The sequence below is a fragment of the Diorhabda sublineata genome, chromosome 1 (assembly GCF_026230105.1).
Source record: "Diorhabda sublineata isolate icDioSubl1.1 chromosome 1, icDioSubl1.1, whole genome shotgun sequence".
NCBI classification, from domain to species: Eukaryota; Metazoa; Arthropoda; class Insecta; order Coleoptera; family Chrysomelidae; genus Diorhabda; species Diorhabda sublineata.
In genome coordinates this window covers 39708274-39728874 of record NC_079474.1, presented here as the reverse complement: position 1 = coordinate 39728874, position 20601 = coordinate 39708274, and the positions used below count along the sequence as shown (strand labels likewise).

At 29.3% G+C, this 20601-nt stretch overlaps 1 protein-coding gene across 1 annotated transcript in view; it reads right to left on the bottom strand.

Annotated features, from left to right (window-relative positions):
* The window catches only part of LOC130452434 (protein son of sevenless), a 26360-nt gene extending 5759 nt beyond the window's left edge, over positions 1–20601 (bottom strand). The window contains exons 1-19 of the mRNA XM_056791716.1: positions 20164–20601; positions 17710–17829; positions 17469–17612; positions 16978–17142; positions 9378–9541; positions 9047–9207; positions 8648–8956; positions 8024–8282; positions 6791–7006; positions 5469–5628; positions 5148–5410; positions 4570–4726; positions 3850–4110; positions 2785–2967; positions 2415–2696; positions 1418–1717; positions 1161–1324; positions 604–802; positions 212–495 (exon numbers count right to left, since the gene is read on the bottom strand). Coding sequence (XP_056647694.1) covers positions 212–495; positions 604–802; positions 1161–1324; positions 1418–1717; positions 2415–2696; positions 2785–2967; positions 3850–4110; positions 4570–4726; positions 5148–5410; positions 5469–5628; positions 6791–7006; positions 8024–8282; positions 8648–8956; positions 9047–9207; positions 9378–9541; positions 16978–17142; positions 17469–17612; positions 17710–17829; positions 20164–20259 — 3887 coding nt within the window. The 5' untranslated portion in view covers positions 20260–20601. The remainder of the gene's footprint in view (positions 1–211; positions 496–603; positions 803–1160; positions 1325–1417; positions 1718–2414; positions 2697–2784; positions 2968–3849; positions 4111–4569; positions 4727–5147; positions 5411–5468; positions 5629–6790; positions 7007–8023; positions 8283–8647; positions 8957–9046; positions 9208–9377; positions 9542–16977; positions 17143–17468; positions 17613–17709; positions 17830–20163) is intronic.

The following is a 20601-nucleotide window of genomic DNA, read 5'->3' as shown; positions in this document are numbered from 1 at the left end:
ATCATAGTTAATGGAAAAATTATATTATGAACAAGGGAGAAGCGACCAGGCCTACAATGAAGAAAGAGTGTGAAAACATATAAGCGAATTCTGTAAAGTTCAGGTTTAGGCATATTCATTTTCTTATCATTAATAATAGTTAAATGAGCAAATTTCATAATATAAGTAGAGAACCAATTATGATGCATTAATACAGTTACATAAATTTTACCTGGTTCCTCCATTATTCGTCAAAGTATGTTGTGGATGCGGATGTAAGGTAGCGTGCCTCCTCATATGAAGTTGAGAAGTATGAGTCGGATTCAATCTCGGTAAGGTACTGTGTCCTCCCAAATTGGGAAGTGGGTTGAAATGGTGAGGATAAGAATGGGAATGAGAGTGAGAGCTAGGAGAGGAACCTGGTTCTCTTCTAGGCGGCAAAGGAGGAGGTGAACAATCACGGGGTATAGAGTTGTCACGTGGTGGAAGAATAGGGGCATCTGGCGCCTGTTTCATCTAAAACAAATGCATATAAATGAGTTAGAGCAAATTATATATATTTTAAAAATGATTATCAAATTAATTCAATTTTTATAAACCATCTTGTTATCAAATGTAGCTTACTTGTTGTGGTGAACTTATTTCGGGACTATCCCTTCTTCTTCTAGGGGGTAATGGTGGAGGCGGAGGAGGTGGTGTAGGCGGTAATCGAGGACTTATGGGTTCAGTAGGAAGGTGAGGACCAGGTGAAATGGGACTATGAGGTCCTGGACTATTGGGACCACCTGTAGAGCTTTGGCTGTTGTGGCTGAATCTTTGAGGTCTATAGAAAAGAAAGAATTATTCCATTAATTAATTGAATGAAATTGTCATTATTTATTTTTTTAATTTGTCTCACAAAAATGTTAAGCTTTGAGGAATATTAGTTCTGAATTAGTTTAATCAGTTAAAAATGTGTCAAAGCTTTCTGAATTTTGAACGAATTTAGTTCAATGACTGATTGTAGTAATTTTTTGCTATGAAAGGTTAAGATATGTATGGCTGCTATGATTAAACAGAGTTTCTTCTAAAGATTCAATAACCTGAATGTTGCTTCCAAAAAAACGAATAATTCAAATTATTGATTTGGTGACACATATGTTCAAAACCAGTAGTTACATAACTAAATTTTTTATACTTACATTGTTGGCGGTGTTTGTTCAGCCCTAGATGGTTTGAAAGATGTTGACATGATTGAGCTAACGCTGGGACTTCTCGTGTGATGGAACCAACTGATAATTGGATTAGATGCAGCAGGAGAGACTGGACTCAAAGTTGGACTATTCTGGCTGGTACCCAATTGTACCTAAACAAACATTATAGCATAAAAATTTAGAGCAGAATCATAAATGTGAAGCTGCTGTATTGAACTTATTATATAGAGAAGAAAAATACTTACAGATGCAAATACACTGAAATCATTGTCGGATCTGGAAGAATCCTCGCTTTTAGAGTCATCACTTTTCATTGTAGAATTTAGAGTTTGATTTACAGTATTAGCGAGGGCACCAGATACACTCTTCACAGTCTTAATGGCTTTAATACCAGGACTTTTTAAATTCAGGTGCGGCCATTTTCTTGGAAATTTTGACAGTACCTTACTACCCCTTGGTTCGATTTCCAAAGACTTTTGATATAAGTAGTTACTGATTTCCGTATCGTTCATTTCGCCAAATGGATTTAAATTTTCGAGAAAATGCTGCAATAATACTTTTGTTAGAACTTTTAAGCGATTTTTGTATAATACTTTAAGACTGTTCGCTTCCCCTAACAAAAAAATTCATAGTTTACTAACAAATATCGAAGAGGATGTTTCAATAATTACCCAAATGTATTTCTTAATACATTTAATAATGTAATAATGTAGAAAAGCAAATAAATTCTTTCTTTCAATTATTTACTCAAATCTCATTAATTATAGCGCCCAGAACAAAAATTAAGGACCAAACATCACGATTTTTACTGAGTAAATTTAATCTACACTTTCCAGTATACAGTATTGGAAAAATTTTAACAACTGATTAATTAGTTGTATAGTATGTTGTATGTATAGAAATTGTAGAAAAATAGTAACTGTTGTTTTAAAATGTAGACAATCCAGGAACTATTTCTTGAGGACACAATCAAATGAATGGAGTCTTGTGAGATTATCATTAAAAATCATTTAACATAAAATTTACATGTTTCAGCATTTAAATACAATTTATATAATGAACAGTTAATTGTTTATAAAGAGATAAGAATATTAAGCTCCTTTTCCCTACAGACATCACTAACAAACTTTAAGACTCCTGCAAAACAGTTGTGTATGAACTCTGTGGAACGAACAGTGAGATAAGTATAGTAATTATATTGGAATAGATGAGGTGTGGACCAGTGTAAATACTAAAACTCACCCTAATACTTGGCTCTACGCTAAAACAGTATGGTTGATTTTGATATTGCTGTATTTCACCAGTAATTTCAGCAACTTTTCTACGTTTAAAAAAATTTATCAACTGCGTGTTTGGAAGGAAGTCGGGATTACCCTCTTCTATGTGGAGAATGTTAGTGAGGTACATGCCCAAAAAGGGCACGCATGGTGGGTTGATTGATCTCAATTTTTCTTGATACTTCTTAAATCTATCATCACTTTTGCGGCTATCTTCAAGAGCTTTCCGATTTTGTTGAGTCAGTGCCTAGTAAAAATTAAAGAAGAAATTACCATTTCATATGAAATGTTTCATTATAAGTATATGCTTTTGAGACAAGTTATGTTATACTTACAGCAAACGTGAAGTTCAACCTATATACAGATGCAGATCCCAAGGCAGACACTATTGCCAAAACTCCATTAAAATTGTTAATTTCATTCAAACATATCATAATCTCTATGATCCTGTTCATTACAGCAACCCTTTCTTCCAAATTTTCTGCTTCTACTATATTCTTTTCCAACCATCTTGTGAACTAAACATAAAGACAGAAAATAAAAACTTAAAATCGGCGCATACAAGCGCAAATCATACCTTTCTTTAACCAAATACATATTTAAACTAGTTTATTTGCCATACACAAGGACATTATTACATAGAGACTAAATATTTCATTTTTAATCCCATATAATTCTGGACTATTATTATTTAGAAATTGTTAATAAATAAGAAAAAACAACAAAAATACTGAATACACTGTTTACCTTCAGTCTCTGAAGACGATATCTTGGTTATCGAAACGCGCGTCAGACAGTGTAATTGTGAGTGTTGGTGTAGACAGTGTATTCAGTATGAATATAGCCAACGATTCTAGAAATTTCAATTCAACAATAATAGAGGTATATGGCTTTTTTATATAAGATAGGTTACCTATAACAAGAGAATACAAGGTACCATCCAATTTTGTTACTTGGTTTATATTTTATTGATATTTAATTCACATTGGTGTAGTTTGATGTTAACCACAATTATTTGAAAAATTATATCAACATTAATTAGGTAGAGGTATCTAAATAAAACTGGATATACTTAAACAAAAAGATTGTAAATTACACAAACAATTATAAAGTTTAATAACTTCAACAGAATATAAAAATAAATTTAGAAAATTTCATACCCAAATAATATTGTGAAGTTTTCTGATAAAAAAATATTTTTGATTTTTTGAGTTAAAAATAAGCTTTATTTAATTTTTTGAGCTACTATATGTCAATTTTCTATTTGCTATTTTCTCCTAAAATTACTGTATATATAATTTACAGGAAATTTTTATCAAATAGAATACAAATATCAACAGTTGTGAAGTTTTATATACTCAAGAAAAAAATAGTAAAGTCAAAGAATAAGAAATACCTACATTTGTTGTATGTTTAATCATCTTCAACAAATTGGGACTAGTAATTTCTTTCTCTTTTTTTGTCCACACAGTACCCACTAACTCAGAAGGTTTGATGGTTCGATAGAGATCAAATTCAAGAATTGTGAGTTGCCTAGCTATTTCCACAGGATGTAGAGTAAGTATACCATATTCCTCTTCTGAACAATTGATATGTCTTTCTATAGGTGGAGGAGGATCATCAAATGCAAATTTTATAAGTCTTTGGTTGTCGTTTTCCAACTGAAAAGTGATCCAATGTTATAACGAATCCGTTATTGTACCATATTTTTTGTTTTTGACTGTTAAAAGGAAAATATATCCATCTCTCACATTAATTACAGCTTTGATAATAAACAAAAGTAGAAAGTCTCTTCTAGATTCTATAGATTGATTTGTAGTTTTTGAGATATAGAATCAAGAAGTGAATTCATCTCGATAGAAAATTAACAATATTTAAAATTACACATGTCATCAAAATCAATTTGTTCATTGTCTCTCTTCCAAATTGACTCATCAACTGATTTGACAGCATATCAATAAGCTTTTCTATCTCATGATACTACTTAATGAGCCATATAACAAATCTTGATGTCCAAACCATCTGTTTTAGTGACTAGAAACCACAACGATAAGCTGTTACATATATTATTCTCTAGTATTTTAATTAATGACATAAAACAAGTGGAATACATTACATACCTTCCTTTGAACTATTTTGATGACACTGTCTACCCATTTTCGCATACTTTTTCCATTCACTGAATCTAAAAAAGCTTGTAATTTGACCAGAAGAATAGGATCCCTTTCGAAGTCATAAAAGTGATGATCTACCCAATGTCGTAACACATTTAGTACCCTTAAATACAGAAACATCCTATTAATAAAGATAATTGTTGAACGACATTAAATGAATGAACAATTGAACTGTGTGAATTGTGTATTCACTACTGGTATATACCCTAATTAAACTATTTTTCAGTTTTTTGTAGTAAAGCTTGATACAAGTTATAAACATATTTATTGTATGATTCTATCTTCAATTACACATATTAAAACCACAAATTTTGAAAAACATCGTTTAGCCGGTTGTTTGAATACAAAAGCAAACTATTCTATGTTATATAATTTTTTTTGTGTAATTACTAAAACTATTTTGTGTAGACAAGTGTTATTAATGTACACCGAAAATTTGCAAATTAAGCCAATAAAGAAATATTTTTAAAAATCATTAATTGCTAATAGCCCTTTGATGTTAAATTGAAACAGCAATGTCATACCTGAATTGTACAGGTTGGCAATATTCCTTTCTATATTTCTTCCAATCCTCCCTCTGATTACTCTTCTGCATTTTATCAGTATCACAACAGTCTTGATCGTAAACTAGAGATGGGTCAGGTATTTGAAATCGTTCTATTAACAGTTCAAGAAGTTCCATGGGGGAACAGAAACTTCTATATGTTGTCAAAAAGGTTCTAACAAACTTAGGATCGGCATAAATATGATAAGTCAGTCTTTCAACGAGTTTGTATAAAGTTGCACCCTAAAAATTATTAGTGAAATAAATTGTGAGAAAATCATAGTTTGTGGTAGGCCCTTACTTTAATAAGAGGAACTCCACCATTTTCCCTTTGTTCGAGTATAATGTTATCTTTAGAATCGGGCTCGGCGAATTTATACAACTCTGGAGGAGGCAGTTTCAATGGATGTTTTCTTTCAATATCTGATAGGATACTATCCAATACTCTTTCTAACATAGATCTAGAAAAAATATGGCATCATAAATAGTTGTTTGTTTATATATCTCCTATTACAATTTATTTAAATAAGTCTCCTATTATTGTTTCGACCCTTCTGTATTTTATTTTACTAGATCACTCTTTCAATAAGTTGTAAGTAAACAATTTTTCGACTTCAAGTAGCCACGTTTTTTATATCTCTTTGTGATATGATTGTGAATCACCTTTTGTTTATATAATTATAGCATATCTTCTTTTCTTTACCTATCACCTTTACAGGTGTCAGATCGTGGTTCCAGTTTCTCTTGTACTCATTTCTTCCACTGTTTTAGATCCTATATCATTATCCCCAGTTCTTCCATATTTTTCTCATTTTGACCCCAACTCCTTTATTTGATCAATGTATGCATTTCTTTCTTGCACTCTCTCGATTTTTAAGGGTATATCCAGTCTTCCTTATTTTACTCTCTAATATGCTTATAATTATTCTAATGCTATGACTGGATTAATTCAGCTATTTTTTGTTTATTGTTTTTCTTATTGATTATAGTTTTGTTGCTTTTCTAACTGTTTAATTTTATATTGAGTATTTATCTCTCATCATTTATTTTCATTTTTCCATTCATATACATTTTCTGTATTCCAGTATTGTTATAAATTGAATAGTCAAATTTTCTAGCTTTTTCTGCATTAATTCGGTCTATGTCAGTATGTATTTACAGTTTCTAAAGCTCTGTCGTGGTATTTTATTTACTTATTAAATCAGTTGTTTTGATTTTAACTTATTATTATTTTAGTTTTACTTATGTTGACTAGATGTTCACTAGCTTTTGGATTTTATTTAAAGTTCGCTATTATTAAGACATTGTCTGCAAAAAACAGACCATTTACTCATTTTTACAGGTTACATATTCCTATATCCATTTGTTGTATACAGGTGTTGTGATCGTCTCTCTGCTTTTGATTATCTTGCATATGATAAGTATAAAAAGTAATAGGCTTAAATTGTTCACTTCTACAATTTATACCCTTGTCCTAACTGTATTTGTCCTCTAGGATTTTTCATTTTCTCTAGTATTGTCCATCAGCTGTGGCTGATGGCTGATTTTACAGCAATAAATACTAGGCATATTTCTTTCTGTATTGTTGACAAAAAAGGAAATGAATAAATATAGTCTACTAACCTATTATTCAACATAACTAAATCAGCCATCCAAGAATTTTTATCTTCTCCAGTCTTGGCACATAAAATAACAGACGGAGTTTGTCTAGGAGATATTTCAAAAGCGTGTTTTAATTCATCAGTATCTTGATGATCTATAATTTCAACTTTTCTTATAAAAAATCTTTCTTTGAGCTTACATTCGGGATGGTTCTGGTGATGCACCGAGCTTTGTCTTCTAAAACAGAAAGGCCATTATAAAAAACATGATATTCTTAAGTGTTCAACTAGAAAATGAAAGATTAGTGCCAATTCACGATTTTCTAATTACCTTTCCTGTTTCTAATTTTAATAATAACATAGTCTATCATGAAATATTAAACAAAAGAGACCAATTAGGAATTCTATTTAAATATATATTTAAGACAATCAATAGCGAATACTACATAGAGTTGTTGGATCGTTTGAATGCAAAAATTAAGTAAAAACGGTCTCATATGCCAAAGAAAAAATCACTCTTCCACCAAGACAATGCATCGATGGCAACAATGGTTAAGTTGAACTAATTACACTTCGAATAGCTTCCTCATCCACTGTATAGTTCAGATCTGGCCCCCAGTGACTACTGACTATTCATTAATCTCAAAAAATGTTCAAATGAAGAAATGCTGAAACTGCCTATTTTGAGGCAGAAGACAAATCCTTCTACAAACATCGAAAAGTTAAAGAAGCGTTGAAATGAATGTATTGCTATTGAAGTAGATTTCATTGATAAATAAAATCGATTTTTGGAAAAAATGTGTTAGTTGGCCACACGACTTATTGAGTGATGTGTTATCTCTCAGCTGTTCAGTTATAATTTTATCACTAAGTTGAGTTATTGTTTCCTTTAATTCAATAAAATTTGCAGCTCTTTCAAACCGGTACCGATAACATTTTTTTTTTCAATAAACCCAAAGAAAAAAAATACTTGGAGATAAATATGTGACATGAAAGGCTACTCCTTCTCAGCATGTGATATAATTCTATTAATAAATGATTTGTTTTTCTAATAATTTTGAACCCAATTTGCAAACAATAGGTTTTGAAAGATACTTTAATTTTGATTAGGGACTAGTTCCTGAATTGTTTGTTATTTAAAGCAGCAGTAACAATTATTTTACTATGTATACATGTTTCAATTCATCTAAAAAAATAAATTTTTTATATACTATGTTTAGAAGCCTATAAAAATGCTCAGTTTTTAGAAAATTACCTTGAGTTTGGTTTACAGAGTATCATCAAGCCGTCAAAAAGGAAAACCCTCCTTTCGGTCAGTCTTTTATTATTACTAACTTTTGTTAAAGTGTCCTCTCGAATGAATTCATTACAGCATTGTCCCAAATCTTTGGAATCCCAGTTTTCTACAATTTTTTGAAGTTCTTGGATTTTCAATATAGCTGTTTGCCTTCTATTTTTTCCTTGTAGTGATGGTCCCGGATTTCGCGGTATACTTTGGCTGGGAACACAACTTGCTGAAAAGAGAATAAAGCAAATAAAAACAGAGATTTATTTTCATCAAAGTATTAATACATGAAATTTTACAAATAGTTTTATGAAATTTATAATTGGAATAATCTTTGAAATTTGAAAATGGATGAAAGATTTTGATATAAATAACTTATTGATACTTGTGAAAAATCGGTGATTTATTTTTAGTGTTTACACGTTGCTCTAATTAGGTAATTTTAATATGTTGTTCATATACAGTATTACGAATTGATTTAGTGAAAAAGCATACTGTATTATTTCAGTTACTACTATTTCTACCTAATTTGACATTATGAAGCTCCATTAAATTGGATTTCAAACATTTATAGATTTAAGCAATATACTTTACCCAGAGCTATTTGTAATGGTTTTAGCAATCCCTCAACTTGCGCCAAAGTTTCTTGATCCTCACTAGAAGTCGACAATCTTCTCAATGTCGGAATGTACTCCAAATATGAAAAACAATGCCAAATAGGTCCCATGAGTAAAGAGGGGAGATAATATCTTAAAGCTAGAGGCATTCCTTGACCAGCTGTGTTCAGAGAGCTTTGGACGTCTGGACGATTGAGTAAATTGTTCAAAGTTTCTCGGCATGAAGATGACGTTACGTCTGCGGCGTATTTTATATACACGTCGAACTCTGCCGCCTCCGCTAGTTCTAATGATAAATTTAAAATTTAATTTAATTTTCCTAATATTTTTTGTGAGGCACCTAGTATATAAATGTGTGTATCATTATGTGTATTACCTTCAAAACAACAACCGATGTAAGCCATTTTCTCTTGTGCCATTTCTCGTACATCTTCCAAACTGCCTGATAGAGTGTACGTTAATTCATAAATATCCATGATATTCGAAAATATTTTTTCTATATCTTGTGGACTTGGATTTAATTTTATAATTTCTTCCCTAAAAAATATTACGAATTCATTAATTTTTCAACAGTAAAAGTGAATGTAATAAAATTACTAAAAGAATTGAAATATTTGCTACATTTGCTATGATTTTATTTTTTGAAAATAAAATCAACTGTAGATATAAATATGAAGCAGAACAGCAGATTTAATATATCATCTTACCTAAATACTTTAATCAACATATGCAATTCTTTTAAATAAGCTTTTTCAGAAGCTATAAGTTCTCTGACAGTTTCTTCATAATTTAATGTTGTAGATACCATGACAGGATTTTCGATTATATTGCTACCTCCGCCTTCATCTTGATAGAACATGTCCATAAGTGCCTAAAAGCAAACAATTTTTAATTTAAAGATTTGCCTGTATCATCTATTTTCTTAAATTGACTTCAATATTTGATTAACCATTGACAAATCTCCATTATCTTTGATTTTCAATTAACAATTTATTATACAGGCCAGTTGAAATTTTGCATTGTTTGATTATGAATGTTAAGAAACCAGTCAAAAAATGTGGTAATTGTCGTAAGTTTACAAGAAAGGATTAATTTCGAGGGGAAGGGAAGAAAAAGAAAATTGTTTTGCAGTATCAAGTATGTATGAATATGCACCTAAATTTGATTATCTTAGGAATAGAATGATTTTATTTACAGAAGATGAAAAATGGTATAACGACACACCCGTATTTTTCAAACAATAAGTGCAGTACAGATTGTTCATATAAGAAAAAAATATTAGTTGGTGATTAAAGCAATATTTCTCTACATTTATTATACCACTTATAACGAGTACACATAAGTAATAAAGACAGCATCATCTAAATTAATGAGGGTTCTCAAAGCACTTTATTCATATTCACATATAAATAAAGAACATTAGTATTTAAAAATTTTAGATCACTATAAAAAACGTAAATTTAACTTTGTTTTGTTAAACTTTATAATGCAAAGGAATAAATTGCTTTTCCTGTAAAAGGCTGTTGTTAAATTCCTTTCTTTTTATCTTTTTTTAATATGACTACGAACTACTTAGTAATTATTATCTCATGTTAAATAAACAGCTATTATATCTGCAATGTAATATATTTAAATAACGTTATATAATAAAAATGCGTAATAAAAATGCGTTTTATATTTAGTATGATAAAAAATTACATTACATAAATACACAGAAAAATGGTGCATACTAAATACTGGAAGGGTGCATCTAACTAGGCCAACATAAAAAAATAAGCAGCTTGCAACACAATAAAAGCTCTAAGGTCTACCACAAGAAAATTAGAAGTAGAAAAAATTAAGTAGCTAGTAACAGTAATGTGGAATAAAATATCATTACCAGAGATTGAACAAAAGTATGAAGCTACAATCCTTTATTCATAAAATAACGACGAGCAAAAAAAGCTGTAGCCATTGTTTTTTGGATATACATTTTGAATGACTGTAGTAAAGTTTTCAGGAAAAGATATATGATCAACATAAAGCTGAGTTTGTAAATATAAATTGTTGACCACTGCCACTCAGAACAATTACGTCATATTTATAGGATCCAACCAACTGTTTTCTTTTCATCAGAAATATTAGATAGGTAGATGATAATTAACCAGCTAGATATTGTGATAGTGAATAAACTACCTAGTGTTTGCAATTTATTCATTTATACATTTTGGAAACAGCAACATGTCCTGTGACAAAAAAGAAAAACTGCTACCGCTTGCATTTTCACAGCTACTTCTTATCTTTACTCTATTTTATCATCATTCTCTGTGCTACATTGTTTCCAACAGATAGATACATGATAAAGGATCAGTTAATAAAAATTCCAAAAACAAACAAATATTCTCAAAGTTCATTGTAGAAGGTACCAGCAACATTAAATGAGATGCCCATCCATTGTATACAGTCTATAAGAAAGGTTGACAAAATGATAATAATTAAATTTGAGATAATTAGAAGTAGCAGTGATCTTGGTATTGGAGTAATTCATACAGCAGATATCACAGAAGGTTTGAGGGTACCAATTATCGCAGCATCTATAGATCTTATCCCTAGAAGTTTGTAGGACTGACTCATTACTGTTGAACTTAATTTCATCTGCGTTTAGATTGAAGATGGCTGAATATTACCAGCATGAGTTGCATAAGCGCAATTTTCTTGAAAATAATGTTGATAAGAAATAGTATGATATAGTTATCATTGGATTAAGCTTGCAGCAAGTATTGTAGTGCACATAATTAGAACATAAAGTAAATGATACTATTTTTTTAGTTTCCAAAAAATCAAAAAAATTAATACTACGTACCATGGATGTGGGCTGAAGTGCGGCGTGGAAAGCAAAAAGCATTTTTTTTAATAAAAAGCTATAATCTACAAAAGTTACCATATTTTGTACATAGAACATTTTAATAAAAATACTGATAAATTTTTTTGTTGTGCATAAAAAATTTTATTATTAATTTCAACATATTGGGTTAATACATATCGAAATAATTTGAAAACACATTTTGTTAAAATTGATTTGACATTTATAGATGGCATTAAGGATGTTAGGTGCATACTTTTACTTATTTCTTTTTTTGATATCTTCAGCCTTTTTCATTTTCCAAGATATTTTGATTATGATTCCCATATAACAAATATTTATGCAGATTTACTTTTGATATTTGCCAAGTGCTCATTGAGTAATGGTGAATATAAAATTATCTTTCACCTTTCAAATATTATTTACATTTATTAATTGATTTTGTATTAAATTTTTATATCAACGGAATATTATTTAAATCTTCAGATCCACTATATACTTCTAGTACAGAATATGGTAATTATTGATAACTACTATCAATCAGGTTTTAACTTTTTTTATTGTATATCAATTATTTCACTTAATAACTCAAAAACATTTATACACTTTCCACAGTCACTAAAAATCCAGATAAATGCAAAAACAACACAACTATCAATTGATTCAGCTGCTTTTTACCAAACAATTTCATTTAAAACTTTTGGTAGGAAAATTATGCAAGGGCACAAAAATAATTTCAATGTCAAAATCCATCTCAATACCACTCTACAGTTAAATTATGTGAAATTGGTGCGAACTTTGGAGATAATACTAGACAATCAATTGGGATTTTAACAGACAAAAAAAACTACTGTCGATTACGTTTATTATTAATACATTAAACCAAATCAGAATTGTAAAATCTACAGGGCAAATATTTAAGCAGCTGACAATACAGCCTTACAAACATAAACTTATATCATTGAAATAATCAACATTATAAATTATATATAATATATTATATAAATCATTATAAAATTAAATCATATAGACTTACTCCACTCCTGCAAATTGTGCCTAAATTATTCAAAATATTGAACTTATTTAATATCTGATCATTTGTTTGACTTTCCTAAACCTATATGATTGTACAGTATAGAATCATGGAAAGATACAAAATAAAATCATATTAAAATAATATTAAAATTTACAAATTGAGTTCTACATTTATTATAGTTGTTCCATGGTTCTTGTGGAAAGAACTTTGCTAAAAAAGACTTTTATAAAAAATTTGATATAAACTCCTGGACAAAATTAACGGACCACTTTAAATAATCTTAATGTTTACAATATAAATACAAAATAAAACTTACATGGTTACATTGAAATAATAATGAATACCTACAAATTAGTCAAATATGATCTTAACAAAACCTTAATTTGCCTTATTTTTTGCATATAAGTTTGTTTTTGCTGTAAATGCATAGATAAGATCTCATACCTCCAAGCTAAAAAAAATTAGTAAAAGAGAATTAATGCATTTGGGTCAACGCTAATACTGAGTAGGACCTCCTCTACTTCTTATCACTGCATTCATGTGTCGAGGCATGCTTGATATCAAATTTTCAGTAAAAGCTTGCAGTATATTCTCCCATTCTTCAATAGCGACCTCTACGAGTAGGTTGTGATTAGAAACAGAGGGAGTATGATTTCTAATCCTCTTTTTAAGATAGTCCCATAGATGTTCTATAGAATTCATATTCGGACTGTTAGGTGGCCTCTCTAATAAAGGGATATTGACATCATGTGAGTAGCCAATAACCGGTCTAGCTATGTGTAGACAAGCGTTATCCTGCGTGAATAAAAAATTAGGCCCAACAAACACAGCAAAAGGCATTACATGTTCGACAATAATACATAATACATTTTAGAGTCACCACCAAAAGGCACTTTAGAAAAGATATTATAGCTGGCAAACCTGCTTCAATCATTGATGGTCCAATTCCGATGTAGTCTTGCAAAATTTAATCTCTGAATTTTGTGTTCTCTGGTAAACAAAGGTTTTTTGGCTGGTCTTCTGTTGGTTAACCTGCTTCATGTAAACATCTTCTAACCGTTCGAGACGACATATCGATATTTCGACCATTTGATAATTCATTTTGTGACTCTCCCGTTTCTGAAAGCACGTTGTCTCAAAAAACGACCATCAATTTGATTAGTGCAACGTTTTCGCCCTTGTCCTAGTCTTCGATGGTACTAACTCGTTTCATTATGTCGTCTCACTATACTACTGACGTTGGAATGATGTCTTCCTAAGAAACCAGCATTGAATATCCTTCATTCGGGAGAGTCGATGCTCGCACTGCTTCCTCCATTGACAAATTTCTTTGGCGGTTTAGCTTGCATCTAACAGAAACTTTGCTTTATCAGCACTTTTTAAGAAAATTTTAACACAGTTTTAGTCTAAAACGAGGTTTAATACGAATTAATGTCAAAACAAGATTATGTGGTACTATAGTTAACTAAAATAACAGTTGTCAATGTCAAACAAGGTCCATGGCCTACTTGTCATACAGTAAGTTATTAAGAAATAAAGAATATTGAGAGTAAGTTATTAAGAAATAAAGAATATTGAGAGTAAGTTATTAAGAAATAAAGAATATTGAGAAAAATATAAATGGTGCATTAATTTTGTCCAGGAGTTTATATGAGAATGCACTAATCTTTCAAATGTTAGACGACTATCAACTGTACCTGAAGAAGATAAAGCCATTTGAGATAGTGTAATATTGCGTGTAAAAGCAAAACAATGTGCGGCTGTGAGAACATATTCTGTGTTACAAAAAAAATTAAAAAATTATTAATTAGCTCAATGGACTAATTTATTTCCATATTTTGAGTATAAAGTATTTCAATATAAATTGTGAAAACATATAAATAATATATTGTACCAACTTATTTCAAATCTACCAGTGTAAATTTCAATCAAAGAAGCGATAAATTATAAGAAACGAATGGTCCAGTCGGATCCTTCTCCACTCTTTGAATAACCCTATTTCATTAGCAACGAAATCGGTCAGTATTCAAACAAGAATGAGGTAAGTCGGTTCCACAGATAATTTAACTTGTTATCAAAATGCGCGTCGGATAGAGTAATTGTGACTGTTTGTGTAAAAAGTTTGTTCAGTAGATTTAAAAAAAAATTCAAAGGAAATTCAAAAAGATAAGTTTAATAATTTGAAATACTTAAAGAACCCCAAAGAAAAAGTCATTGGGAGATAATTTTTGTATTTGTAAGCCCACTCGACCACACCATGTGAAAAAATTATTATTGTTATTATTAAAATTATTTTCTAAATAACTGTCAACTTCACGTTTCTAAAGGGTTTTTAAAAACTTTTTGATATTGTCTTTGGGAAACACTAATGGTAACTATTTTTGTCTTTTTTGTACAATAAAACCCTGCTTAACGCTTTAGCGCTTTTATTCCGAACCGGGGATTTCCCGAAATTGTGTGCAGCGCTTGTTTTCCAAATTTATATATAACATATCCGAAACAATGTAGCTGTGTTTCATGTTTGATGCGGTGCAATACAGACGCATTGTATATATTGTAAGTGAATGTTAATACTATAATGATTAATACAGAGACAAATATTATAATCTTTAGTATTTATCATGGGCGATAATAAAAAACAAGAAAAGAAAGCAACCAAAAAAGCATTTCCCTGGAAACTACAATGCAAGTAATTAGCAGATTGGATACTGGTGAAAGTCAATCTCAAATTAGTGCTGCTTTAAATTTGACAATTTGAACAATAATTTAAGAATAAAGAAAAAATATTGTTATTGGTAACTGCCACAACATTATAGAGGAAATAGAAAAACGTTTGTCTGTATGGATTGACGACGAAATTAATGGCAATAATATTGTCTTGAAAAAGCAGACAAAGAAGAGAAGCAATTAATAAGAGAATTTTGGAAACACTACAATAGCATGATTGCTGTAGAAAACATAAACCTTTCTTGGAATGGGATAACAGAAAGATCTTCAAAACGAGAATGCAAGAACATTTGGTCAGTTTAAAGTAAGGGCAAAGACATTAATCATCTGTCGATAAGGAGTAAATAATGGAATTAACGAAATAAACCGGTTTAGATGAAATAGTTCAATAAACAGCAGCTAATTTTTCTAATGATGAGCTCAAGGAATTAACTGACCAAGAAGAAAGCAAAAACATTGATATTAGTGGTTTCAAAGAAGAGCAAAAAGAATTTTTTATAAAAAGGAGTTTGACCACTATAACTGGAATTATGGTCCAATGTTCAAAAGTAAAATGCATTGTTATAGATACTTCATCCACTTATCAAAAACAGAATGCAAAAGGAAATTGCAAACTACATTAGAGACCTTCTTGACAGAAAGGTAGAAAATTGGAAACACTTAGAATTTTATTTGTTTATATTATTTTTATATTATATATATTTATATTATTTTTGTAAAGAAATAAATGCTTGGTTTCATTTTTTTATATAAAAAAAAACAATTTTTAAATTCAATACCTAACCAATTTTCTGTTAATCTCCAACTAATCCCATTATTTACATGTTAAGATAGCCTTGTTTAGTACTGTTTTGCATTATGTTCTATTTTGATGAAATGTATCAGATGAGTTAAGTGAGGTCTGCATTTTGTTTAGAAAATAAATACTAGCCAAGACAATTCCTCACTCACACATTCCCACTACACTCTGGAAAAGTGAATCCAGTATAATTTAACAGTTCTATTGAAATTTATATTGGTAAAATAGAAGTTGGTTTTACATTGATATTATTTATATGTTTCATAAAATTTTTTTCAATACTGTTTGTAAATTGAAAATTTTAAAAAATGTTTGAGAGAAAAATCATATTTCTTCAAACTGCGATTTAATTTATACCTCCTAAATGGTCAAATAAATATTTTTCTTTTTAACCACTTTAAAAATCCCTAGTTGGTTGTTGTTTCTATATATAGTACTTGCCTCAATACTTAATTACCTTAATAGCTGCTTGGTTAGTAATTTCAAAAATTACCACATATCTAATTTTAAATGATGCTGTGAATTGAGAACTCAAAATAAAATAGTTCACGAGTTTTTTTTTTATACCAACGTTTCCATCTTTTATTTGATCTTTACCGTGGATAAAAATATATGGTACATTATAACTCAAATGTTGATAAAGTATTACCATATATTTTTAGCCTTGACGAAGATGTAATAAAATATCGAAACTTTGGCATTTTAAAAAACTCTTGGAAAGTTTTATTTTGAGTCCTCAACCAGCAACAGCATTCGAAATTACATACTAGGAAGGACAATAATAACAATGACACATATCTAATACCAACATATAATTATATACTATATTAATAATGTTGCCCTTACATAATTTCCCACAAATTCCTAGCACTAACACATTGAATGAAAATATCAATTACTTACTTTATCGACTTTCATTGAAATTTGTACATCCTGGTAGGTGATTTCCATATGCTTTATATTCTTAGCATAATTTCCAACTAATTTTAAAATATCAGCAGATATATACTCTAAAACGGCGACCAAGAATAGAGATACAGTTGAGTCAATTTTGTATAACAAAAGTTCCTAAAATGTGAACATTAAAAAAGAAAATAAAAGATAAAAGTAAAAATACTTCAAAGGCCTTACAAATTGAAATATTCTCAAGGTCATAATGAATTCATATACTAGTAAAAACTAGACGTGCAATAGAAAAATAATATAGAAATACTATTATTTATACTAATCTCAATTTTGCTGTGAATTGAATTGATTAAAAGTATTGTCAACTGTTTCACTCATATTCAAAATATTTATTAATCAGTAGTACATTTCTTTTCAAACTACAATATTATGAAACATAATTAGGTTCAAAAGAATTGTTCACAGATTATGTTTAATACTGTACTCACTTTTTGCAGTAAAGAATGAATTTTATCAACAGGTAGTTGCAGCACTGATTTTTTTTTACCTCTATCAATGGCTTCTTGCGCTTCTTTTAGTGCCCATTTATCAATTGGTGTAGGAAATGTACTTATTACCCTTTCTTCAACATCCTATAAAAACAAATGAATTTCAGTTTGTTTAGGATCAAATGAAATAAGAAAAAACTAACATGTGTCTATAAAAAAATAATAACTAAATATTACTTACTTGTACAGTATGAGGACTTGGTTTGGCACAAAGCATAGCAAGAAGACGTAAACAAAGACTCTCAATATATTCTAATGCATCATCTCTTGCACATAATGAAGGATGGACTTGTTCTAGCACCTAAAATATTTAAAAAATTATGAGAATATACATACAACTTCAAAATTCAATTGATTTGCAAATTAATATTGAGGAAATTTCATATTATTGTGAACAAAATTGATTTTATATTTCAGAAAGTTGCATGTTTTGTTGATTATTGATCATGACTTGCCTGCCTTAATTTCTTATTTTGCCAATTATTACTACAATCAAGTCATTCCTGTACCTATATATTTTTTTAGTTTCTAGTAATAATCTTTTTTATTCAATCTTGAGACACTTTTATGATTCATACTTTTTGTCTCCAGGTATTAGGAATTTTTTTTTGAATTTAATTACTTCACTACTTCACATTTCTGTTTATTTGTCCATAGATAATTTACTTTGAAAGGTCTGCTCTGCTTACTTCATGTTTCCAATCTTTTACTACGTTAAGCATCTTTTCTAATCTATGTACAATTCTTTTACAATATTTACCAAATATATTGTGGATATATTCTCTTGGGTATTGTGGTTTGTTGTAAATCATGCAGTTTACTTTACATGATTTTTTACAAAAGTATCCCTATGGTTTTTAACCCCCTTTTCATACAGAAATATTGTAACTGATTTACTTCAATCTGTGTATTGCAATGCTTGCTTTCATATTTAGTTTAAGATTGTCTACACTTTATTACTTTTTTTTTCATTGTAACATATCTCAATCTATCCTATTTTGTTTCTTCCTATTTCAAGTTAGTTATTAGTTCTTGGTCTTCATCAATTTGGTTTACAAATAATATTCGTTTCACACAGGTCATCCCCTATTCATTATCATCACACTAAGAAAGAAGGAGGAATACGAATGTATTTTATTCTATTATACAAATTAAATTAATAAAAATAGAAAGATTAACTAATAATCCCAATAAACAAAAGTCCGATCTCGAATAAATATTATTATTCATTTAGTAGGTATACTGTTATTCATTCATTGCCAAAAATTATTCACATATCAATTTGTTATTTATTACAAATGTTGAAGTGGTATATCATTTGAACTTCATGATTTGTTTAACACAGACAATTTAACAAAGATAAAAATTACTGCAATTTAAAAACAAATGTCCATTCTAGGATTTATGACTCATATATTAAAATTATTTGATGCATCTATTAAGATAGTTTATGTGTATATAGGATAATCAATAACGTATTTTATTGACTATATGCATTGATAAAACAATAAGATGTATTAAAATATTTCAGCCAAACTGGAAGATGTAAAAACTAAAATGAACCTCTAACTTTGGTATTTTCAATGCAAAAATTTCCGTGTTTTATTTATTTGCAGAAACTTCTAAATATTTTTGACCTCAGTAAAGTTACCTTTCTTTTTGGAATTCATTACCAATTGTTTCAACATTCTAAATTCTGTCAAATGGCTAATTTTAATTTTATTTAAGTGGCATATTATTGTTTGCTAGTTCTTGTGAATCTTCTAATCTATTTGTATATTATTACTTAAGGCAAATCAGTGTATGGATTATTCATTTTTTTATTTCTTTGGTACTTTCCGTTTTTATTAAATCAATACTTGTCTTAAGACTGCTCTTACATACTTTTAGTTTACATTTTGAAGCTGATATCTATATAACAAATTCTAGAACAGTCAATTTTAGATCCAATTAAATAATTAAAATGTTTTTATTAGAAAAATCATTTTCTGGTCTTAATTTTGGCCTCACTGTAAGAATAAGATATAAGCATTACAATGCAAAGAGCAGGAGCAAGATTTAAACATTAAATATACTACTTACTGTTTTATTAATACTTGTATATTTAAATATTAACTATGTGTTAGTTGAATTTGCTGTATAACATCATGTTCTCAGGAAAATATAAGTAAAATGGGCAGGTATGTGAATAGTATTGTTTAATTAAATAAAAAAAGTTTATGCTTGTTTATCGTCAGTATTCACCAGTGACAAATATGTTTACAGCATATGATTTAATTTTACTTTAAATGGTACAATAATACAATAACTTTATGCAAAACAAAGATGCAAGTATCAATACATACATTATAAAAATGAAGTAGTACATGTTACTGCTTAAATTACCTACGTGTTTTAATTATTTTAATTGAACGACAGACAAATTAACTAACTGTATGGTATTTGAAAAAGAAAACTGATGTTATTAATAATATAATACAAAATCTATTAGAAAATATCTAATAGTTTTGGCAATGATATGTGAAAGATTATGCAAGGGATCACAAGAATAAAAACATATTAAACTAATATTATGGAATTGAAAATTATTATGTTAAAATCTCCATAGTAAAAAATGTAACAAATCAATGCTTACTTTTTTTAAAGCTGAGGTTAGGAGCCCTTTCCATTTTGCAGCATTTTCTTCCGAATTAAAGTCGTAAATATTATCTGCTGCGACGCCAGTATTCATATTTTCTAAAAGGAAGGACTGAAAAAACTGGGAACACTTCTACTAAGGGCCACTCAAGATACACATAGTCCTCAATTGATTGCAACTCAAAATTACAGAACAAAAATAATTTAATTAGTTTATGTTTACGTCCAGTCGCACTGATGCACCATTATCTTTGTTGTTTGAATGAAAAATTCGAACTTTTTACCGAATGTGGACAAAATACAATCACTTGATTCTCGCCATTTTAGTTTTCTACTTCAGGTCATATTTTGTCTCCCTCGAATTAAATATACTCATATCTATCTTTCTTTTTCTGAAGAATACAAAGCAACCACTGCGCATAGCACAGTTCTCTTT